At 41.9% G+C, this 26,323-nt stretch overlaps 1 protein-coding gene across 3 annotated transcripts in view; it reads right to left on the reverse strand.

The window, feature by feature from the left end:
• LOC109915133 (F-box/WD repeat-containing protein 11) overlaps positions 1-26,323 on the reverse strand; it is a 169,937-nt gene that overhangs the window by 44,655 nt on the left and 98,959 nt on the right. For all 3 annotated transcript variants that reach the window (XM_048604049.1, XM_020514736.2, XM_048604047.1), the window contains exons 4-5: positions 6,895-7,081; positions 5,455-5,545 (exon numbers count right to left, since the gene is read on the reverse strand). In XM_048604049.1, coding sequence (XP_048460006.1) covers positions 5,455-5,545; positions 6,895-7,081 — 278 coding nt within the window. The remainder of the gene's footprint in view (positions 1-5,454; positions 5,546-6,894; positions 7,082-26,323) is intronic.

Consider the following 26,323-nt stretch of genomic DNA (forward strand, 5'->3'; position numbering starts at 1 on the left):
TGTGCTCAAATGTCTGCTAGGGAGCTTCAGCAGAGGTAACATCATTAATGCTTATTTAACCTGGCAAACACAACATCGCCGGGCAGACATATCGCAATGTCTTCAAAGATTCTAGATTCCTATACAGCTTCTGTAATGTATAGAAATAGTTTGACTGAAGAAAGAATAGATTTTAGTCCTGATAACACCATGCTAGCACACAGACACACCCACAGCTGGGCTTCAAAAACATCTAAAGCAGCTAGAAAAATTGTATAATTTGCCTTTGAAAAGCAAAATAGTTCTTTACGTAATACATTTTTCTTTTGAACAGATGGAATGTCTGTGCAGCAGCCAAAAAGACCATTGCTAATATTTCTGAACCACATCAAGAGTTTATAGGCTTATTCAAATCATAAAAGATGTATTTTTCTTTACAAGGTGCGTCTTTATGGACAAAATGTGTTCACTTGCAGTGAAGTGTGTGGTGAAGCCAACTCACTATCACAGAACAATAATGGCAAACTTTAATGGCTGTTCTTTGAAATTAGAAAAAAAATCATGTCGATGACAAATGAAGATGGAGCATATTATGGGAATGCCTTTTTTCCAATCTTAACTGGAACAGTCTCGTGCACAGCTTGAAATCTTACCGGAGTTTGTCTTGCAATAAAGAGTTTATGAAGGTGACATTCAGCATTCATAGCACAAGTCTCTCCTCAAGCAGGCTAGATTATGTTGAAAACTGAGTTTAGGGCAGATGAATGCCATTCCAGTACCAACACCACCATCTTTGGACTAGTTCACTGATACCGATGTTGATGTTAATGTTGATGTTGATAGGTGCCATGGCAATCCACGTGGGATCCATACACAGTGAAGAATTTAGGATCTCAGTGCTGGCAGAGAAACACTTGGCAGAGATACCAGGATATCAGTGCAGGGTTGTGGGTTGTGGAAACAGGCTTTGAGTGGAGAGTGGAGTCACCATCAGTTCTGAAGAAAGGTCACCAGACCGGAAATGTTAACTCTTCTTCCTTTCACAGATGCTGTCAGACCTGATGGAGCTTTTGCAGCAACTTTGTTTTTGTTCCTGATTCACAGCATCCGCAGTTCTTTCGTTTTTTTTTTGAGTGGAGAGTGGCAGATTTCAGTATTGAGGTTGAAATACTGAGTGGAGAGCAGATATCAGTGCTGGGGTCAGATATACGAGTGGATAGTTGCAGAAATCACTGCTGAGAGATATGCTGAATAGAGTTCCAGATATCAGTGCTGAGGTTGAAATACTGAGTGGTGAGTGGAGCACATCAGTGCTTTCTTTTATTCATTTGTGGGATGTGGGTGTCGCTGGCCGGCCAGCATTTCTTGCCCATCCCTAGTTGCCCTTGAGAAGGTGGTGGTGAGCTGCTTTCTCAAACCGCTGTAGTCCTCCTGCTGAGGAGTTGACCCACAATGCTATTAGGGAGGGAATTCCAGGATTTTGACCCAGCGTCAGTGAAGGAATCGCAATATATTTCCAAGTCAGGATGGTGTGTAGCTTGCAGGGGAACTTGCAGGTTGTGGCGTTCCCATGTATCTGCTGTCTTTGCGCTTCTAGATGGAAGTGGTCGTGTGTTTGGAAGGTGCTGTCTGAGGATCTTTGGTGAATTTCTGCAGTGCATCTTGTAGATAGTACACACTGCTGCTGCTGAGCATCGGTGGTGCAGGGAGTGAATGCTTGTGGATGCAGTGCCAATCAAGCGGGCTGCTTTGTCCTGCATGGTGTCAAGCTTCTTGAGTGTTGTTGGGGCTGCACTCATCCAGTCAAGTGGGGAGTATTCCATCACACTCCTGACTTGTGCCTTGTAGATGGTGGACAGGCTTTGAGGAGTCAGAAGGTGAGTTACTCGTCACAGTATTCCCAACTTCTGGACTGCTCTTGTAGCCAGTGTTAATGTGGTGAGTCCAGTTGAGTTTCTGGTCAATGGTAACACCCAGGGTGTTGATAGTGGGGGATTCAGTGACGGTAACACCATTGAATGTCAAGGGGCGGTGGTTAGGTTGTTCCTTATTGGTGATGGTCATAGCCTGGCATTTGTCTGGCACAAATGTCACTTGCCACTTGTCAGCGAGCCCAAGCCTGGATATTGTCCAGATCTTGTTGCATGTGAACATGGGCTGCTTCAGTATCTCCGGAGTCACAAATGGTGCTGAACATTGCGCAATCATCGGCGAACATCCCCACTTCTGACCTTATGATGGAGGGAAGGTCATTGACGAAGCAGCTGAAGATGGTTGGGCCAAGGACACTACCCTGAGGAATTCCTGCCGAGATGTCCTGGAGCTGAGTTGATTGACAACACACAACCACAACCATCTTCCTATGTGTCAGGTATGACTCCAACCACCAGAGCATTTGCCACCTGATACCCATTGATTCCAGTTTTGCTAGGGCTCCTTGATGCCATACTCCGTCGAATGTAGCCTTGATATCAAAGGCTGTCACTCTCACTTCACTCTGGGATTCAGCTCTTTTGTCCATGTTTGAACCAAGGCTGTAATGAGATCAGGAGCTGAGTGGCCCTGGTGGAACCCAAACTGGGCGTCACGGAGCAGGTTATTTCTGAGCAGGTGCTGCTTGATAGCACTGTTGGTGACACCTTCCATCACTTTACTGATGATCGAGGGTAGACTGATGGGGCAATAATTGGCGGGGTTGGATTTGTCCTGCTTTTTGTGTACAGGACATATTGGGCAATTTTCCACATTGTCGGGTAGATACCAGTGTTGTACCTGTAGGGGAGAGGTAAGTACTGGAGCACTACTCTTCAGTACTATTGCCAGAATGTTGTTAGGACCCATAACCTTTGCAATATCCAGTGTCTCCAACCATTTCTTGCTATCTCGTGAAGTGAATCGAATTGGCTGAAGACTGGTATTTGTAATGCTGGAGACTATTGGAGGAAGCCGAGATGGATCATCCACTTGGCACTTCTGGTCGAAGATTGCCGCGAAACTTGCTTCAGCCTTATCTTTTGTACTGATGTGCTGGGCTCTTCCATCATTGAGGATGGGGATATCCTCCTCCAGTGATTTGCTTAATTGTCCACCACCATTCATAGTGTTGCAGTTCTGCAGAGCTTAGATCTGATCCATTGGTTGTGGGATCGCTTAGCTGTGTCTATCACTAGCTGCTTTCGCTGTTTGGCGTGCAAGTAGTCTTGTTTGGTGGCTTCACCAGGTTGATACCTCATCTTTGGGTATGCCTGGTGCTGCTCCTGCCATGCCTTCCTACACTCTCTATTGAGCCAGGGTTGATTCCCCTGGCTTGATGGTAATGGTTGAGTGGGGGATATGCCGGGCCATGAGGTTACAGATTGTGCTGGAGTACAATTCTGCTGCTGTTCATGGTCCACAGCACCTCATGGATGCCCAGTCTCGAGTTGCTAGATCTGTGCGAAGTCTGGCCCATTTAGCACGGTGATAGTGCCACACAACATGGAGGTTGTTCTCAATGTGAAGGCAGGACTTTGTCTCCACAAGGACTGTGCAATGGTCACTCTTACCGATACTGACACGGACGGATGCAACTGCCACTGGCAGATTAGTAAGGATGAGGTCAAGTATGTTTTTCCCCTCACCACCTGCCGCAGACCCAGTCTAGCAGCTATGTACTTTAGGCCACGCCCAGCTCGATCAGTAGTACTGCTGCTGAGCCACTCTTGATGATGGACCTTGAAATCCCCCACCCAGAGTACATTTTGTGCCCTTGCCATCCTCAGTGCTTCCTCTAAGTGTTGTTCAACATTGAGGAGTACTGATTCATCAGCTGAGGCAGGATGGTACGTGGTAATCAGCAGGAGGTTTTCTTGCCTATGTTCAACTTGAAGCCATGAGACTTCATGGGGTCCGGAGTCAATGTTGAGGAGCAACACCCTCCCAACTGTATACCAGATATCATTACTGGTGTTGGATATTATTAAGTGGAGAGTCATGGATTTCAGAGCTGAGGTTGGGATATATTGAGTGGAGAGACCCAGATATCAGTGCTAGGGAGACAAATTGAATATAGATTCTGGATATCAATGCTGTGGGAATATATGCTTATTGGTATTGAGGTGTTATTGGGTGATGTGTCTTGGAGACGTAACATGGCTACCTTGAGAAACTCATTAAGAATAAACTTGCAGATAATTCTAAACTTTGTGTAGTGACAGCAAAAATGCAGCACGCATGCAATTGAAGACCTAAGACAACATGAGCTGGTGGGCTGGTACTGGAGCAAATTAAACTCATACAGACCAAAAGCACAGATATAACAGATTCAAAAGAAAATGGTTAAGGGGAAATGCAAGGGGCACATTTCTTCTTGATACTGCTCGAGCAAAATTGGAGAAGCTGAGAAAGATGCAGTGACCAAAACTGCATACCAGTGAAGTTCAGTAACCGTGTAGCGGCTGTGAAGAAGAACACCGAGGCATTCTGCTCGATTAGCAGAGATTCAGTGCAAAGCATGGAGTTGAAGCTGCATAAATGGTCTGATCAGCTGGCTGTCACATCCAGCTATGGTCATATAGGCACAAGGGAAACTTTGAAAGCTGTAAGTGAAGGGTGGCAAGGTTGACCCCCAGTGTTGAGGACTAAGTGACAAAGCAAAGTTAGTAGAATCTGAACTGGTTAGAATAACGTGTATACTTTGGGTGTCCAATTTTAGGAAGAATGTTAAGGCCACAAATTCAGTGAGAAATGAAACCTTTGGGAACTCTTGAGAACGGATCAGTAATTGCTTTGCAAAGATTACATTACATTGTGAAAAGATTTCCTTTTTTCACCGCAGGGAGATTTTCAGCAGGCTTTTGTAGAAGAAAAATACATAAAAAGGTGCCACATCTTAATGAAAAATATTCTGTTTGGCAAAATGATTATTTTATCACATGGTGAAAGGTGTTGGTGACTTAATGCAACATTGGCTTGAACCAAATCAATCAAGAGGCTTAATACAGTAGAATCTCTGAGCCAAATAATCACCTTTTCAAAAGGAAGATGCTTTATTTAAAGGAAACCAAAGTGTATAAATATGTACTGGAAAGTGAGATTAGGATTGACAGTTCTTTTTCAGGCAGCACACCGACAATGGGCTGAATGGCCTCCTGCACGATAAATTTTCTGTATTCCTATGTGTAAAAGTACAACACTGCAATCAGTTGGATGCTTTGGTTATCTTGACATTTTATAGCCAAACACGCATTGCTGTTCCAATAGTACAGCAGAAACTAGTGTGCAGTGGTAATGACCAAACAACATTAAAACCAGACAAAGGAGTACTGGAGACAGTGATAGAACAGAATAAAAACAGGGACACCTAAAGCTGCATTACAAATAAACCAGGCAAATTCGCATCTGCAAAACACTAAAATTTAGCAGCCTATTGTAAAGTCAATTGAAGAACAGAGAACATGACAACCAACTTCATACGAATGAGTGGCTTGGACATACCTCTATATCCTGGATTATCTTTGGATATAACCCTCTGTAAAATGAATTTGGCGGACCATCAGCAGGCCTATTTTTAAACAGATATTGTTCCCTGGGAAGGAAGGGCAGAGGCATGAGTAAATACAGTAAAATCACACAATGTCAGTGCTAACTTCCATATTTTTCTTGTTAAAGACTGCCTCATAGTATTAGACTCTATACAGTCTGCTTCCCTGCAAATCACCACCTCAGCTTCACTAAGGAACCCAAGAGTAGCAGTAGGCCATTGAAGCCCTCATGCTTGTTCCATGGCTGATCTATGGCCTAAATCCATATATCAATCTTTGCCCATATCCCTTAATACCTTTGTTAACAAACATTTAGCTCAGATTTAAAATTAACAACTGATGTATCTTCCACAAATAGCAGTGGATGCTATTTCCAAACGTTTACCATCCTTTGTGTATAGAAGTGCTTCTTAAATCTCTCCTGAATGGTCTGCCCTAATTTGCAGATTATTCTAATTCTAGAAGCCCCAACCAGTGGAAATAGTTTATCACCCCTGTCCTTTCCTGTTTTCCAATCCTTAACACATTTTCAAACTTCAGCTGCATTTTGACAGAATAAAAGAAAAGCAATTAATTTGTTCCTATGGACAGAGTATGTGCCCTCTTAAATATGGCAATCACGCATTAAGCCAACAATATACAAGTCAATTGATTGGTTCAATCGTTAAATTGGATCTAGTCCCTAAAGTTTTGTGGGATTGTTACTCTCAGCTGGGATGATGGTACGACAGCTGGATCAATCTTTGTGCCCCTCAGAGCGAATTTGAGGCTGGTGAGGAATTAGAAGAATTCATCTATGTCTCAGATTCAGAATTGGCAATGAGGTAGGGTACAGAGGCATTTAGAAGATAATGCAGCATCTTTACTACAAAAATAAATTCCAAATTATTTCTTTTTTATTTTAACAAGCTTGTTCACGGGATACGGGCATCATTGGCTAGGCCAGCATTTACTGCTCATTATTAATCGTCCTGAGAGCAGTTAAAAGCCTGTGGGTTGGGAGTTAAATGTAGGCCAGGTAAGGATGGCGGATTTCCTTCCAGACAATCGACCTTTTTTTTTAAATTCCAGAATGCTACTGACTTCACATCTCACCATCTGCCATGGTGGGATTCAAACCCATGTCCCCAGAACATTAACCTGGGGCCCTACATTTCTAGACTAGTGATATTACCATGATGCTTCCACCTGACAATGTCATTAAGGGAAATTCAAAAAAAAATAAGAAGTCAACAACAAAGGGATAATAGGATCAACGATTATAGGCTCTGTCAAAGAGGTGGGATAGATTTCATATCCAGTGCAATGATGGTACAGTTTCTATTTATAGGTAGAGGCAATTGGGGTTGGTCTATTTTAATTCATGCACTGAATGGTGATTAAAGTAACTCACCATCCTCTCCTCTCTGCGAGGCCCCGCCACAACGGGTCCGTGCGCACCATCCGTTCAATCAGCTTTTTCCACAGCATTCCCTCGCCAATTACCCGCTGCCATTCTTTACACACCACCTCAGCAGCACACAGTGACTTGGCATCCAGGTATGACAGGATGTTCTCTGCTATGTGATCCAATCCTTGGGCTATGGATACAAAAGAACATTTGAGAAAAGCATATCAATTAACAAGCTAACCAACAGGCTGTAGTCAGGGCATCAGCAACAAACCTTTTTCTAACTCAAGCAGTGAACTCCTTATAAGGCCTTTGTATATCCCCCTCACCACCCCATCCCCAGTGGTTTTACAGGGGAAATATGAGGTGTGATGTGTGATAAACCACAGTGAACCTCCAAAGTCAATCCCTGAACTGCACTAGTTGTGTTAATCTCAAGCACTACAATAGACTGGGATGTGCCTTGACTCAACAACTAGTGTCAGGAACAGAAGTCAGCTAGAAAGCCTGCTCACTACTTTGTGGGTCTCATGAGCTTCTGGATCTCAACTGCAATTACATTCTCTTTCCAGCACAGCTTGCTGTCCCTGCCTGGCCATATCACAACACTGCCATTTGGGCCAGAATGCCTACTAAATAAGAACTGGAGAGATCTGGTTTCATTTTTCAACCAACTATTTTCAATAGAATTCATCAGTAACGAGCACTGCCATTAGGTGAGGGGCATACTGGTAATAGGTATCATTTCCAACTTGAACAAAGTTGGACTTAGTGCATCAGACAATGAAGCTTCAGAGTAAAAGCAGTTGCAACCCACAATATAAAATCTGACACAAATATAGCGCAATTATTTATTTATTAAGCCTTCAACCCCTCAACTTTCATTTTCCCCCACAACACTAATTAAAATGCTTTGCCTTCAGTTTCCAAATCTGAGACTGATCTGGCATTCTGCCTTTTCCGGTTGCTGGTAGATTTACTACTTCTGTTTCAGACTTATGGCTTTCCCAAAAGCAAAATTTTGTATACTTCATCAGTTGTCAAATTCTCATTCACATCAGTTCTCCTTTTAAATCATGGGTGGATTTGAATGCATATTCTCCCCCTGCATGGCATCGTAGTTATTTCACTTATTCTTTCACAGAACATGGCCATCATTGAAAAGTCCAGTATTTACTGTCCATCCCAAACTGCCCTCAAGATGGTTGTGGGAAGTTGCTTTCTGGAACCACTGCAGTCCCCTTGGTGTAGATACATCAACAGTGCTGTTCAGAAAGAGTTCCACAATTTTGATACAGTGACAGTGAGGGAACAGTGATATATTTCCAAGTCAGGATGATGTGCAGCTTGGAGGGGAACTTTCATGGGTAAGGCTTTATTTCTTAAAATCACTAGTGAGATGTGGGCATCACTTGTTGGCCAGTATTTGTGCCCGTCCCTTGATACCCTTGAACAGAATGGCTTGCTAGGCCATTTCAGAGGGCAGTTGACAGTCATTGCTGTGGGTTGGGAGTCACATGTTGGCCAGCCCAGGTGAGGATGGCAGATTTCCTTCTTTGAAGGACATTAGTGAAACAGATGGGTTTTTCCAATCATCACCAATGGTTATATGGTCATCAGTAGATTTTTAATTCCAGATTTATTTTATTGAATTCAAATTCCAGCATCTGCCATGGCGTGATTTGAACCAGTGTCCCCAGAACATTAGCTGAGTTTCGGGATTAATAGTCTAGCAATCATACCACTAGGCCATTACCTCCCCACTTTTATCCCTCTACGGCTTCTCTTACCCTTCTTGATGATGTAGTTTATGGGTTGGGAAAATGTTTTGGAGTCTGGTTTTGATGATTTACTGGTGTATCTTGTAGATGGTACACGTGCTCATAACTTCAGTTAGCTCCTGCCAGATTTCACTGTGGGGTTCCCCATCATGGCTGAAGACAATACTGTCTAAATCTCACCACCCGCCAACTTAGAAATATTATTCAACTGATCTATGCTGCCAGTGATTTAGCGTTGCATGTTCATTGTGTCATACATTCAATACAAGGGCAATCAACAGACTAATATGGAACGAAAGGTCTCAAAAAACAAATATATCGCGTATAAGTTGCACACAAAAGGTGAACTGGTTTATGGAATCCATCCTGCCCAGACACTGGAGGTATTCTGGACATGTTCACTTCAAAACATTGCATAAGGGAAGTCAGGTAGTCCTCATTTTACTTTAAAAGACAAAAACATTAGAAGCGGTGACATTGTTTAATCTTTCAAGATCTGGTTCCTCGAAGTGAGTATGTTTCCAGGTTTGTGTGGTTTTGCACACCATTGCATTGCATGTCATTGGAACCCAGCAGAGCAGTAGACGGAGAGGGGAAAAAAATATACAAAATGATCAAAGTGAAAGACGCCTCAGAAAGGGCAGGGCAGAGCGAGAGACAGCCAATAAAGGGAGAACGAAAACGTGATAGACTGGGAAAGGCAGAGAAAGAGAGACAGTGGAAAAACAATACAACAAAGTGAGGGAGAGATACAGAAAGCATTGAAATCTAAATGACAGACTGGTGAATGGCAACTAATTTGATTTTATGCAGTATTTCTGTTATAGGTGGCAATTTACTTGGCAAGTTATTCCAGTTCAGGAATACAGTCCTGCTCAAGCATGATAGTGTTTCAAATTATGCACCGGTTTTTTTTCCCCAGATGTTTCTGTTTTACAGAAACCAGTCTCTGGCTTTAACATTGTTTGAATCATGGCTTTTCCCTAGGAATCAAAGTGTTTTTCAGGAATGCAACCCAACTGAGGACTACCTGTACTGTATTTTCAATGTTGTTTTTAATTGTCTTAATCATAGCTTCCCAATACAAACATGAGCTAGGAGCAGAAGTAGATCATTCAGCTCTTAAGCCTGTTCATCACTCAACAAGATCTTGTTTATGGCTGGTTTGTGTCACAAATTCCACACTCCCCTCTACGCCCAATAACTTTATGTTTCCTGTCCTAATAGAAATCTACCTACCTGTCATACAAATATTCAAAGACTCCACTTCTATTCCTTCTGAGGTAGAGTTCCAAAATTGCACAACCCTCAAAACATTTATTCTCTAGTCTTGTCACAAATGCTTGCATAAACAACAATCATATATATAAGTAGTGGCCTGCCTTTCCAAATTTGGTGGCACCTGGAGTTGTAGCCAAACAAAGGCAAACTGCTGATTTCTCAGACAACAGTTGTACTCCAAGAGTCACTGAAGTATACCTGGGTACATTTTAGTGGAAGGAAGCGGACTTACAAAAGCCTTACAACGTGTGTCAGAACAACAGAAAGATCTGATGCACAGAGTACCAATTGAGACTAATAAAGTCAATTAAAAAAAAAGAGAACACTGAAGCACTGGAGCTCATTTCTGGACGAGTAGAATCAAACAGCAGGAATGTTATATTAAATGTGTATAGAACTTTGGTTTGACCATATTTACATTACCCATATTTTTAAAATGGCATTCTGGAGAAGGTACAAAAATGAAGATTTACTAGAATTCTACCAGAACGGAGAGGATATGGATGTCAGGAATGACTAAATAGGCTGGAGGTCTTTGTCTGTAGAGAAGAGGAGAATGACATATGACCTGATCAAGGCCTTTAAGATTATTGAACATATTTAAATCAGGTAGATGTAAAGGCCTTTCCACTTGGAGAGGAAACCAGAATTCAGGGTCATAAATACATGATAGTCACTAATTCATTAAATGAGGAATTCAGGAGAAAGAGGGGTTAGAATGTGCAATTCCGCATCACATTGAGTAGCTGAGTCAGCACTAGAAAGCTCGAGTCATTGCAGATAGGCTCATGTGAAGCATAACCACCAGCAGAGACCTATTGAGCTAAATGATCTGTTTCTTTGCTGTAAACACTATGCCATAGAATAAAGTACAAGTGCAGCTCGCCCAGTAACACAGGTGACTTCAACATCATCAGCAATTTCTTACTTTTTACAATATAGTAGGTCCAGTTAAGTATGGACAGAACAAGTTGGAATTTTTCAAACAACTATCTAATTTTAGCCCAGTCTACCAGGAATACTGCTAATGTTTTAGATGTAGTAAGACAACATGCATAAACAACCACCTTAGACGAGTCATTACTTCATGCTTTTAAAGGAATCTTGATACAATTAAATTGAGTGTCATATTTCTTATTGGTGAAGATGCTACCTGCCTAGGATGCTTGTCAGAATGGAGGGCTGAGACTAGTGGTGTTCAACAGGGATCAGTGCTGGGACCTCTGCTATTTGTGGTCTACGTAAATGATTTGGAAGAAAAATGTGGCTGGTCTAATTAATAAGTTTGCGGACGATACAAAGATTGTTGGAATGGCAGGTAGTGAGGAGGATTGTCAGAGGATACAGCAAGATGTAGATCAGTTGGAGGCATGGGCAGAAAAATGGCAGATGAAGTTTAATCCAGACAAACGTGAGGTGATGCATTTTTGAAGGTCAAGTAGAGGTGGAAATTATACTGTGAATGACAGAACCCTTGGGAGTATTGATATGCAGAGGAATCAGGGTGTGCAGATCCATAACAGTGAAGGAACAGCACAGGTAGATAAGGTAGTAAAAAAGGCTTGTGGCATGCTTGCCCTCCTTGGAAGGGGCATTGAATACAAGGTCAGACAAGTTATATTGTAGCTTTATAGAACAGGCAGCACGGTGGCTCAGTGGTTAGCACTGCTACCTCAGTGCCAGGTGCCTGGGTTCAATTCCCCCTCGAGCAACTGTGTGGAGTTTGCACATTCTCCCCATGTCTGCGTGGGTTTCCTCCAGGTGCTCTGGTTTCCTCCCACAGTCCAAAGATGTGCAGGCTAAGTGGACTGGCCATGCTAAATTGTCCATAGTGTTCAGGAATGTGTAGATTAGTGGGGTTTGGGGAATGGGATGCTCCGAGGGTCGGTGTGAACTTGTTGGGCTGAAGGGCCTGTTTCCACACTGTGGGGATTCTATAGATCTGTGAATTTTAGTTACGACACACTTGGAATATTGCATACAGTTCTGGTCACCACACTACCAGAAGGATGCGGATGCTTTGGAGGGGGTACAGAAAAGGTTTACCATGATGTTGTGTGAAATGGGGGATTTTAGCTATGAAGAAAGGTTGGATAGATTGGATTTGTTTTCACTAACGCAGGAGGTTGAGGGGCAACATAATAGAAGTTTAAAAGATTACAAATGGCATGGAATGAGTGGAACGCGAGAGGCTTTTTCCCCCAAGTTGGAGGGGTCAATTACTAGGGGACGCAGGTTAAAGGTCCGGGGGGGGGGGGGGGGGGTTGGGAGGAGAGTTTAAAAGAGATGTGCAACGCAAGTGTGTCACACGAATGGTGGCAAGTGCCTGGAATGCGTTGCCAGAGGTGGTGGTAGAAGCAGACACAATAGGAGCATTCAAGAAGCACTTGGACGAATGCATGAACAGGAAGGGAATAGAGGGATATGGATCCTGTAAGTGAAGACAGTTTTAGAATGGAAGGGCAAAATGTGTTGGCACAGGCTTGGACAGCCAAAGGACCCGTTCCTGTGCTGTAATGTTTTTTGTTCTTTGTTTCAAAAATATTTGATGGCTGTAAAGCACATTGGAACACAAGTGAGTTGTCAAAATTGTAATATAAATGCAAGTCCTTTCTGTTGTGCTGTCATGCCAGCTCCAAATTTCCTGCATTGTAAGTCTGGCTTGAACTTCCTTTAAAACTGTGCAGTGATCTCAGTCAAAATTGTCACTCATCTCAGGCAAACAGGCAGCTTTGAGCTAAAAAAATTTACACTCTGATGTAATTAGCTTCAGATCCAGTGTTGTCACTGTCTGTTGGCACTAAGGCGTTCTAAGTAAATTTCACTTCAATGAAAACACTTCAATTATTTGAACTGCACTTATTTCAACACAAATTTCTGTAATTCTACCAGCAGTAACAGACCTGTCACCACCATACATCCCACGCAGCTCTCTCCAGATAGAAATTTAGTTTTCTATATCTTGCCAGATTTTGTTTTGCAAGTCATATGATGTATAACAGCAACCTATCCACAAAAGGGTCACTAGACGCAAAATGTTAACTCTTTCTCTAGAGTTGGTGCCAGACCTGCTGAGTTGCTCCAGCACTTTCTGCTTTTGTTTTGGAGCTCCAGCACCTGCAGTTCTTTTATTTTATGTTTATACACTATGTTGTGCTGATAGAAATCTAGTCAATGCTATCCAACATAACCTCTTGGCCACGCCGAAGGTAGAACATTTTAACAGATCAATGTGGACACCAGGTACGCTACACTCATCTACAGTTTGATCTCAGTTTGACTAGATTATCACTGATCATCGCAGAGGGAGAAGCACTAACCTATATTCCACTGCCAGGCTATTGGGCAATGGCTCAGCTAGTAAAAATGTAGTTCTGACCAGTGTGAAACAGAGCAACAAGGACACCTGCACAAATCTGACTGCCTATGTGGATATTTTGTCGTTGAGCTTCAGAAACTACACTGTTCATGTCCCAGAAAGTCCAGGGGAAACTCCCCTTTCTCTGACTGCAGTGAGGTTCTGCCCACTAAAAACAGTTTTGTTATTTCCAATCAAGGGCATCACTTTATCAAAAGATGAAGAACATGCACAAAGTAACAAAAATCCCAAACACCACTTCATAATAAGTGCTGTTACACAAGCCAAACTAGCATCCACTAAGCAGGAAGAGACAAGATTAAGGAACACCATCCACAGAAAGGGACAGTTCTTGGTCAGAGGTGTGATTATATTTCCTTGAAGAGCATTAACATCAATTGGGGTAAACATTTATAATCTTACAATCACTGTCAGATGGCAGTGGTGGATACATTGCCAATGAAAGTATCTGGAAACCTGTTTTGTACCTGGACAGAGTATTTTGAACTCAGTAAGACTGAGACATTTAGTAGAATAAAACATATATTAAATACTTGAAGCATAGAACAACCACTGAAGGAGACACCCAACAGGTGGCAGGTGACATCCAGAAGGGGCATTCTCTGGCACTGGTCCCTGACCTCAAAAATTCTGGGGGATATCATGTTACTGAGCCACTCTTGTTGGACATCACTACTGACTGAGTTAGCCAAGTCCAGAGATCATAGCTGCCAGACAGGGCTAGTAGCGTGAATGCTGTCAGTGCGAGAAGGGAGGTGAATGCCTGCCCTTGACAATGACGGCTACACTTGACTGAGCGTGGCATCAAGGAGCCCTAGCAAAACTGGAACCAATGGGAATGGGGGAGGGGGAAGAGGGGAAGAAGGAGAGCTCTCCACGGCTGGAGTCATATCTAACAAATAGGACGATAGTTGCATTAATACAAGGCCAAGCATCTCAGCCCCAGAATGCCGCTGCAAAGTTCCTCAGGGTTGTGTCTGGGGCCCAAATATCTTTGATTGCTCCATCAATTCCTTTCCTTCTTATAAAATCAGATGAAGAAATGTTTTTCAGTGAATATAGCTTGCAGTTCTATTCATGGCTTCAGAGATCCAGAAACAGCCCCTGTCCATATATGGACGTGGTACCCGGTTGACAATCAGGCTTGGGTTGATAATGGAAAGTAACATTCATGCCACAAAATGGGCAATGACGACTATCTCCAGCAAAACAGTTTAATCATTGTTCCTTAGCATTATCATCATTGAATGCCCTACCATCAACATCCTGGAACTCATCACTGACCAGAAACTGAACTGAAATTGCCATATAAATACTGTGGCTACAAAAGCAGGTCAGAAACTAGGAATCCTGCAGTGAATAACTCGCGTCTTGATTCCCCATTACCTGTCCACATCTACAAGTCAAGACAAGACTATGGTGGAATACTCTCCATTTTTTGGAAAGACTGGGGCAGCTCCAACACCACTGAAAAATCTCAACTCCATTCAAGAAAACACAGTCATCTTGAAAAGGACCCTATACACCGCCTTCAACATTTGCTTCCTCTACCAATAACACACCATGACAGCAATCTGTACCATCTGCAAGATACAGTGCTGCAACTTCCAAGCCTGCAATCTTTATCAACTAGAAGGTTAAATGTGCAGGAACATAAGCATTTCAAATTTACACATCATTCTGACTTAGACATATCTTGCTGATTCCTTTTTGCTGTTTGAATTTCATATCCAACAGGGTTCTGTTACTTCGCTCTAAAGGGAAAATGAGACAATTAGTATCAATCTTGCCTAATGTTTTCAAATTGAATGGATGGACAAATGAACGAACAAGCAGAAAATTAAAAAGGGTTTTCATTTTTAAAAAAAGTGCCAAGCACAATAGAAAAGCATGTGTTCATTAAATGAGACTGGAGCCTCAGAAGGGAATGCTGCAATGTCAGAGCTGTGAAGTCCAATTGTGAGGCTGTCTGCCTTTTGGGTTTGACGTCAAAAGGTCCCTTGGCACTTTTCGAACAGAGATGATCGTCAGGAGTCCTCAGATAACCCATACCATCAAAAAACAGAAGGAGGGTCCTGACCCGAAACATCAGCTGTCCTGTTCCTCTGATGCTGCCTGGCCTGCTGTGTTCCTCTAGCTCCACACTGTTATTTCTACTCATCATCAACCTAATTGTTACATCATGTGAACATTCCTTTCAAAGTAGTCTTAAAGTAGAATGATATGTTACAGAAATGGAAGCGAGCTTCCATTCAGCAGCTCTGAGACACTACTCAGAGACACAACTGACTCAGGCAATAGAAAGCAACATAGTTATCAGAACACACTTTTATAATGAACCTACATACCATGACTTGTGAACCAAACCTGCTTACCTTAATTAACCTTGAAACACCAATGACAGTCAGGATTGACTAAAATAACTCTTGCATTCTTTAAATTTGAAATGATAGCTTGCCCCAAAATATTTAGAAAGGGACAGCTCCGTAAAGGAACGTACAGCATTAGTTTCGTGGGAAGGTGCATCAGGGCATTATAACACTCCAAATACCATCTGTAGCAGGGACACTTTTATTCAAATATCAAGTACACATTTTCAAAGTTTAAAAAGCAGTAAATTATGCTCAAGTAGGGAGTAATATTTTATTTAAATTACTCCCTTAGTGCACATGGAAAAGGCATAGAGCTCCTGCTTAAAATGACATACTTCAGTCATATGCCCTTGTAGATGCATCAGACTAACTTCATTGGTGTGTACATAGAAAGCCCAGTATGCAACATACTTTCCCCATGGTCTGGCAGGCTTTGATCAGAGCAGCTCCATATAAGGCCAGGCCACCCCAGGAAACCACAGTACCAGCTGTGTATGTCGAGTGAACATCAGTATCAAATCATCCAAAAGCTCAATGTTCTAGAAATAAACATTTCATCCAACTGGAATTTACTCTTGTAAAAGACCGTACTTTCTGGGTCTTTTTCTTAATTTGTTCATGGGATATGGGCATTGCTGGCTAAGCAACATTTATTGTCCATCCATAATTGCCCTGCAAGTGGTGATGGCGATGGTAAGCTGCCATCTTAAACTGTAGTAGCTCCTGAGGTTTAGAACACCCACGATGCTGTTAGAGGGGAGTTCCATGATTTTAACCTTCAGAACAAAGCTAAAAGTCTGCAAAAAAAAAATGAAACATTAAAAAAACCAGAAGCTTAAGAAATGAGCAAACTTTCACCATTTTAAAGTTTAAAAAAAAAGGAAAATTCTGAAATTGTATGACATCGAAAAAGAAATTACTTAAACTCCAAGTAATATTGATGTCCCAACTTCACTCTTTTCTCCATGACATTAGATATACAAATTTAGCAGTAAACTGAAGTTTTACATTTGAATGGCCAGTGTATTGTGAAATTGGAGCTTTACAAAATTTGTTTTGATTAAGGGTCTGATTAAGGGGCCCTTCTGAAGGGTCTAGGCCCGAAACGTCAGCCTTCCTGCTCCTCTGATGCTGCTTGGCCTGCTGTGTTTCATCCAGCTCTACACCTTGTTATCTTTGATTAAGGGTGTTGAGTGATGTGAAGGCAGATAAATGAATTAAGACACAGACTTGGCATTATCAAACAGAATAGCAGAATAGGTCTGAGGGGCTGAATGGTCTAATACATTCAACTTTCTTCTTGAACCATAGTAGTCCATGTGGTGAAAGTACATCAGTGTTGTTAGGTAAGGAGTCCAGAACCTAAAAGTAGAGGCAATAAAAATGACCTTGCCATGAATTTCCTGCTTCCCTTTAAAGTGATAATTATTTGTGAAGTGCTGCCCTGAGGCATTTAGATCTTTCATACTAATCACCTTCACCACTAGAACTCGATCCTTTTAACAAGGGCACCAGCACAATACAATCACAGTACTCATGAAATCTTGAAACCACATCCCTTCATTGGTTGTTCTACCTGGACTGGTTGGCAGGCAGGGAATCCTAGACTCAAAATCTAGAATGACGGAATGTCAGCTGAAGGAGGGGAAGTGCAGAAAAGGGAGGAGGAATAGAAGGGAGGAGTAGTAGTGCAGGCGAAGAGAAAGACTAAACAATCAATTATTTCACAGAAGGGATCAATAGCATCTTCAGCAGCTGTTATAATTAGAGAATTCTGTAATAGCTGATAGCTTGGAGTAAGGGAGCTTATGATCCTCTGCAGCTGGCAATGCTACTTTGTAGCTCACCAACTGCAGTGTAGCCATTTACTTAATTACAGAAATGAATTCTACACGAAGTTCTTATTCATAGTGAGCCCTCGACAAACTACTAAAACAGAATTACAAATTATTCAAGATACTACAGACAGCAAGGAGAAACAAAATTACTAAGTAAATCCACCAGCATCCAGAGTATGTGTACACATACTCTGCACACTTAATTTAAACCTTGCAGCATTCCCACTTTTGACATCACAACACCTTGTTTTTTTTTTATTCTGCTCTCTGTGCCTCTTTCAATCCCTTGTGTTCCTCGTTTGTCTTTTCCAATGCTACACCCTGCTTACCAACCCTAGGCCAAGTCAGTTTAACAACAGTACCACAACAGTCCAAAAGGTTACAGTTCTGCCTCAATTGAAGGGAAGGCGATGGTCTAGTGATATTAATTGCTAGAACATTAATTAAGAGACTCAGGCAATGTTCTGGGTACCCAGGTTTGAATCTTGCCTTGGCAGATTGTGAAACCTGAATTCATTAGAAATCTGGAATTAAGGATCTAATGCTGATCGTAAAGTTGTCAATTGTCAGAAAAATCCATCTGGTTCAATCCTTTAGGAAAGGAAACATTGCTGTCCTTACCTGGTCTGGCATATATGTGACTCCAGACTCTCAGCAATGTGGATGACTTAACAGCCCTCTGGGTAATTAAGGATGGGCAATAAATGGCCTAGCCATTGACACTACATCCTGTGAATCAATGTATAGAGAAAGTACAACTCATCCAGCCTATACAGAAACCAGTCCTTCTGATCTGAACCCAGGCGTTAAAAGCTCTTCCTTCTGCATTGGCTCTCCAACCACAGGCATCTGATCTAACCTCCTGCTTTTATACTCATCAGTTCCAGAGATTACTACTGGAGAAGTGCTTCTGGTAGTCTCCTCTCCAGCTACTTAAAAATCAACCTGCAGGACTACATCCCTCTTTTTATCTCTGTTCTTAGCAATGATATGGACCACAACCTCTACCTTACCACTCGGTGTGTTACGAAATGACAATCCCAAGCCGGGCAGCAGCGAGGCAATACAACATTCTAGAACCACATCTTCAGCTGTAGAAGTGCTAGTTTGGTCCTCTAAACATAAAATGCCTAATCACATTACATGGAGGAGGAGGAGATGCCCTGGGACATCTAGAACAGGAATTAAATTGGAAATAAATGCAAAATTTAAATGCTCTCCAGCTGAAAAGGAGTTTGTGTACATTTTTCACTATACAAGGGACACTGCAGACATACAAGTTAACTACAATCTAATCTTATATAGGTAGCATGGTTCCTGACTGAAGCACTCCACCACTTCCCAAGTTTTGAAATGCAAAATGTTTTGTGGCACTGCAGAAAATCAAATTTTCTAGATTACTTTTAAGAACTTAACAGGAACTCATTTATTAAAACCCACTGAGGGGAAACCTATGAGCATCAATGGTGTCATTAATTTGGTTGCAACTCAGGATCATGGTTCACTGGTCAATTAAGGAGAAAATGTAGGAGATAGGAGCTGGAGTAGGCCTATGCCGGAGGAGCAAAGTATAAGTGGGCCAGTGATTTTACCAGCAAAACTTCCCAAGGACTATCTTTACATAAGTAACAACATCATAGAATATCTCAATAACTCCATCTACTGGCTGTAGAAATTGAGTTTCAAGCAAGGTGGTCCATTATTCACTCATTTAAACATTGCTGTATATTAGGCTTTGAATCATGTCCGAACTAATCCCCAGGATTAACCTCTGACTCCTTTGTTGCGTCCTTTTGCGGCATGAGTGCAATATCTGATGCCTCGTCCAAATGACTCTCTTTTCTAAGACACCTGGAAAGTCACTGGTATTTAATGGTAGCAGGCATCACATCTGGAGGACAAGAGGCAGCAAATAAGGGTGGCAATAATTCATAACTTCCCCTAACAGTGGTTATGCTACTGGGGACAGAACATTAGCAAGAAATAATAGAAGCTTGAAACAAAGGCAATGTTACATTTGTGGGAGATTTAAATTTTATCAACTGAACAAAGGAAATTGGCTAAGATAGTATGGCAGGAATCTGCAGAATACTTCAGCAACAGTTGCCTCGAACACATTGAATAACGTAGAGGCAATGTATTTTAGATTTAGTTCTGTGCACTGAAACAGGTTTAATTCATAACTTCATAGTAAATGCCCCTCCCGGTTGGAATGATCAAAATACATTTGAATTTCATCAAGCTTGAGACTGACAGACTCCAGTCACAAGCAAGACACCTGAACATGTACAAACATGTATGTAGGTATGAAGTTGTTAAAAGAGGCTAACAGTTTCAGCATGAAGTATTCTTCATAGGCTTGCTCAAGAAGTTAAACAGAACATTACATTGAAAAGAAACAACTGTGAGGATCCTGAGTTTTGAGAGAGTTTTAGATAACCAGAACAAGGATAAAATGGGAAAAATAGTAGTAATGCAAACTGGCAAGGAATATAAAAATGGATTGTAAGGCTTTCTACCATGTATATAAAAGGAGAGCAGCTAAAGTAACTGATGCTTCCCTTGGAGGCAAAGACAGGAGACGTTATCATAGACGAGAAAATTGTGGAGACAGTGAACAAGGTGCTTTGTACCCTTTTCATATTGGAAGAAACTACACAGCAGATATAGAATGCAATCCACATAAGAGGAAAAAAAAAACTTAATTTAAATGAACACTAGCAGAGGAAAAGCACTAGAGAAAAAAAAAACAAGGCACCAAAAAGCTCAAGTTTTGATCCCAGTAGCTAAGGATGTACTTGCACGGGGAGGCGATTGAATACCTTGAAGAAATTCACCATGGACAGTAACTCACATGGTTTATGTTAAATCCTGCCCAAGTCGTAGCTCAGACATGAGCTGTACCACAATAAGAACTATTAGAACAAATCTCTTATTGGGAACAAAGATGAACTGGAACAAAGTGAAACAAACCCAAAGAGACATTATTATTTCAACCACAAAGAATTTTTTTTTTTTTTTTTTAAAAAATGTAATGTTAAGCCCTTTGCATACATTCTGCTAACTGAAACCAGAGATCTCCAAGATTTTGTTGGCAAGAGCCATACTCATAAAACGACACAAAGCTATAATTCCTATTTATATTAATGGCTAGTGTTTGAGCTGCTGATACCAATAGACGAAGTGTTGAAGTGCTTCACAGCCAATTCAGTACCTTTGAAGTGTAATTGCTACTATAATATAGGAAGGACAGCAGCTAATTTACACACAGCAAGTTCCCACAAAAGATAACCTATTTTCTTGTGATGTTTATTGAGGGATGAAAATTTGCAAAGCACCAGAAAGAAATTGCTCTCCTGTGAAACAGCATCATGGAATCTTTTACATCCACACGCTAGCTCCTAATGGTGCTCAGTTCCTATAAGCAAACAATAAGTCATCACTAGGATCAGCCTTGTCCAACCCCATAAAGTTCAAAAATAGGACAAGCCAAGAAATAAAAGTCAAATGCAGCTAGAACGAAATGGCCTATGATTTGAGAAGTCAGAGTCATGGGAGTGCAGGTTAGATATTCTTGCCTGAAGCTACTCACCGCTGGTGGCACTACAGTGAAAATGTCACTCCATCCTGGCACTGCATCCTTTGATGCACTCAGCCAACAGTCACCAAGACAGCAAAACAAAAATTTAATTAAGAATCCTTACTCAAACCTACTCACCATGAAGCGCCTAGCAACATGCATCAAGAAAATTAAACGGCCATGTGTGACCACAAATCGAGAAATGTCACAGCTGAAATTGGAACAATTTTCTATTTCAACCACTTTACATTGACCTCCACAATTCCCGAACATTGTCATAGCAAATGCAGAGTAAGGCTCCTCAATTTTACCTTTTGAATTTAATGATGATTATCAGGTGGTTTTGGATGAATCAAGGTCCACCTGAATACAAAAGATTTGCATTTTGGAAAAAGATCCATGCAGATGATTGTCACCTCTATTATCCAACAACCCTCAGAAAGTGATCCACTGCAGTCAGTCAGCACAATATTTCTTTTTAAAAATGCAGACAGATGCGGAATGTAGTTTGAATAAAGCTTCTCTAGGTTATCCCACAGCTTGATCAAGATTGAAAGTTTGCAGGTCATAAAAACATCTCTCGGAACACTAAAAACCAATTAGACACAAATGTTCCCTTTATTTCAACGATCAATTCCATTTCTCTCCTCTTTCAGGAAATGCATCTAATGGCTCACCTTTTTTGCCATTCTAAGGGTGCGGGCTCATAGGCAAGGCTAATATTTATTGTTGTGTCACTTGAGGCCAGTTAAGTACTGACTACATTGGTGTGCATGCAACCCAAATCACACAGGCCAGACAGAAGGAAGGAAGGTTTTGTCACTTAAACGATATTAGTGAACCAGCTGTGTCTTTATGACAATTCAAAGCTGCACTATCATTTGCACCAATACTAGTGCTCATTTCCAGATTTTCTGACTATTACTATTTTTAAAATTAATTCTCCACATACTAAAGAGGTATTTAAAACTAAGTTCTTTGGATTATTAGGTTGGGCTCTAAATTACTAGCACCGTAACATTACCACTACCCTGCTATATATGAACCTTACTATGGTGGGCTTTGATTAACCCTGGGATGAAAAACCTCTGTCCAGCTTCAATGCTCACTCCTAACTTACCAGTTTTTGATTGATGCAATAGAAAGGTTTTATTTTTAAGAAAACAAAAATATGTGCAGCCTGAAGAAAAGCCCTGTGAACACAGCAGTAGCAAGTCTTTCCCTTACCCAAGAAAACAGTTAGCAATATTTCAGTTTATATATACAGGAAATATAGCAATTTAAGAAATGTTCTATGGTTCTAAATGTTTCTCTAGTCCCACTCTTAATATTCAACATCAGAAATGTTTCCATTGATATAAAATATTTCAAATGCGGATGCTTATTCTGGCTGGTCACCCGTTTTCCTTCGAGAATATTTGTTTAATGTTAATGCTCCAACACATTGGAATAAAATGTTCCATAAGCCCAAACACATTAAGATAGCAAGTGTGTGTGCGCCGCCATTTGGGAACATAAGGGGGCTACACAGCACCTTGCTTCATACCAAATGCTCAACCCAACGTCTGTGGGGCTAATTGCTTGTCCATAATACTGCAACCCTGGTTGACATGAGCTGAATCAAGGGGAGCCCAAGTATCTTCAAGTCACACTTTTTTGCAAGTTGAAGCCGTCCTTGGTCACTAGATCAGCCTGACACCATACCATGCCACTGATCAGCAAAACAGCTCTTAGTGAATCAAGTTTATTTATTTGGGGGAGGACAAGGGAGGTGGGGAAAAAGCTGGTTAAAGCAAGGGATTTCATCACACATAAGCAACTTTCCCCATTGAAATCTGGGACTTGATCATTTTTAGTTCTGTTAATGGCTCCCTCTAGAGGATAACTGCCTGAGCTGAGATGCACTTTTATGATGTTCTAAAAGATTTAATTTGTTTTCTTACGGGTGGGAAAGGGATAAAGAAGCCAGTTGAACCCAGATGTGGGTGTGCTACAATCGGTTCAAATGTGGCTTTCATTTGTTATTCCAGCCCTGTCCAGTCAAAGCAAGTAACCAGCCTCACACTACACTCCAAATGAAGTTAGTTCAACAGAGCTCCTTGCAGGAGACAGGAACCCCAAATGTTGTGGCGAATATTAAGCTGGAAGGTTCTGGAGATTCCATCTTGCATACCAGCTTAAGTCCAAGCCTTGATATATCATTATTCTCTATGGCAGGAGATGAATGAGAAATTTAGAAGATCGGTTTAGGTAGAACCATCAGCGAATGCTGCCATCTTCTGGATCTTTGGCAAAATGCAGCCACCAGTGGACAAGTTCTCCGGTCATCAAGTCCACAATTCCACCCAGTTGTCACTGGGACATTAACCAACAGGTGAGAGATCTTCTTACAAAAGGCTGACAAACAAACACCCAGCAATACAATTAACCATCATGTTATCACAAAGCAGAATTGTGGCTAGAGGGAACATCGTGAACTATACAAGACCCATCTTCAGTGAGGATAAGCTCCATCAAGCTGTGACATTATCACCGTGCTAAATGGATAGACGTCAAACAGATCTAGCAGCTCAACACTAGGCATCCATGAAGTATGGTGGGTTATCAGCAGGAGCAGAATTGTATTCCAGCACAATCTGGCAAGATCATGGCTCGCCGTATCCACCATTATCCAGGCAATCAACCCTGGCTCAACAGAGTGCATAAGAGCATGCCAGGAGCAGGACCAGGCATACCTAAAAATGAGGTGTCAACCTGGTAAAGCTATCAAATGACTACGTGCCAAAAAGCATAGGCAGCAATAGGGCTAAGTGATTCCACAATGAACAAATCAGATCCAAGTTCTGCAGTCCTGCCACATCCAGTCGTGAACAACGGTGGACAATTAAACAACTGACTGGAGGAGGAGGTATCACATGTTATCCTCAGTGGTAGGGGAACAGTGCACACATCAGTGTAAAAGATGAGGTTGAAGCATTCACGATAACCTTCAGGCAGAAGTGCTGAGTGGATGATCCATCTCTGCCTACTCCAGTGGTCACCACCATCATGGATACCAGTCTTCAGCCAATTCATTTCACTCCCCCACGATATCACGAAATAGTCCGAGGCAGTGGACATGGTGAGGACTATGCACCCTGACAACAGTCCAGCCATAGATTTGAAGGCTCGTGCTCCAGAGCTTGCCACATGCCTTAGCCGAAATGTGCCTATACAGACATAACACAAGGTCTATCCTACAATGCACAAAATTGCCCAGGTGTCCCTTGTACTCAAAAGGCAGGATGAATCAAACCCAACCAAATACCAGCCCATCAGTTTATTCTCAAATAATCAGGAAAGTGATGGATGGTGTCAGTGATATCAAGCAGCATTGCTTAATTGATTTTTGGTTTGGGTGCTGCCAGGCCACTCAGCTCCTGACCTCATTTTCACTTTAGTTCAAATTTGGACACAAGAGCTGAAATCCAGCGATTAGGTGAGACTGACTGCCTTGACACCAAGGCCGCATTCGACCTAGTGTGGCATCATTATGGAAGCACGAGCAAATAAGAATCGGGGGAAAAAAACTTTCCTCTGGTTGGAGCCATACCTAGGTCATAGGAAAATAATTGTGATTTTGTCATCTGAGTTCCAGGATATCTCAGCAGGTGTTCCCCATGGTACATCTTCTGTTGCTTCACAAATGACCTTCCATCCATCATAAGGTAACATATGGGGATGTTCGCTGTTGAATGTGCAATGTTCAGCAGCATTCGTGACTCCTTAGAAGCAGTCCATGTTCAAATGCCACAGGACCTGGACAATATTTAGGTTTGAACCAACACATTTGCACCACAAAAATGTCAGGCAATGACCGTCACCAATGAGACAGGCAATCTAACCACCACCCCTTGATATTCAAATGGTGTTACTATCACTGAATCCCCCACAATCAATATCGCGAGGGGTATCATTGACTAGAAAATTAATTGGACTCACCATACAAATACAATGCCTACAACGGACAGCATGGTGGCTCAGTGTTAGTGCTGATGTCTCACAGCACCAGGGACCCAGGTTCAATCTATGTATGGCATTTGCACATTCTCCCCTCGAGATGCCCTAGAACTCAGGTGCTGTGGTTTCCTCCCACAATCCAAAGATGTGCAGGTTAGGTGGATTGCCCATGCTAAATTACCCCATAGTGTCCAGAGATGTGCAGGCTCGATGGATTAGCCATGGGAAATGCCAGGTTAGAAGGACAGGATAGGGGCGTGGGTCTGGGAGGGATGCTGTTTGGAGGGTCAGTGTAGGCTCGATGGGCCAAATGACCTGCTTCCACGCTGTAGGGATTCTATGAAGTGCAGGCCACAGGTAATGAATCTTGCAGCAAATAACTCCACTTGTCTTCCCAAAGCCTATCGACCTTCAAAAAGGCACATGTCAGGAATGTGATGAACACTGCCCACTTGCCAGGATGAGTGCAGCTCCAACAATACTCAGGAGGCTTGACATCATTCCAAGAAAAAGCTGCCCACAACAAGTTGCACTGCATAAATTCATTAAGGGTCCTTCAAAAGTACTTTCCACATCACATCCATCATCATCTAGAAGGACAAAGGCTGCAGATACATAGGAACACCAGCATCTGCAAGTTCCTCTCCAAGTTGCACACCATCCATCTCGAAAACGTACTGCCATTCCTTCAGTGTCACCGAGTTAAAATTTTGGAACTCGCTCCCGTACACATGGCCTACCTACAGGACGTGGTCTGGAGTGGTTCAAAACATCGTACAACCAGCTTCTCAACTAGGAATGAACAATAAATACTGGCTGCCAGCAACACCCACGTCCCATGAATAAATTCTTAAAAGAGCCAGTCGAGAAAGATCATTACTGGCTTGTAATAAACCAATGGTTACTTTAGTTAGTGGAAACCAATGGGGGATGAATTATTAGGATTACATGAAGCATATTGTAGAATATTAAGAATTTTAGATGAAGTGGAATTTTTTGACCGTTGCAACCAAAACTGTAAAACATCCTGTGACAGCACAAACTGTTAAATATACAAAGGCCACAACAGCATACTGGAGAGAGATAGTAGGAACTGCAGATGCTGGAGAATTTGAGATAACAAGGTGTAGAGCTGGATGAACACAGCAGGCCAAGCAGCATCATAGGAGCAGGAAGGCCGACGTTTCGGGCCTAGACCCTTC

This window comes from Rhincodon typus, chromosome 12 (genome assembly GCF_021869965.1).
Source record: "Rhincodon typus isolate 14 chromosome 12, sRhiTyp1.1, whole genome shotgun sequence".
Taxonomy (NCBI): domain Eukaryota; kingdom Metazoa; phylum Chordata; class Chondrichthyes; order Orectolobiformes; family Rhincodontidae; genus Rhincodon; species Rhincodon typus.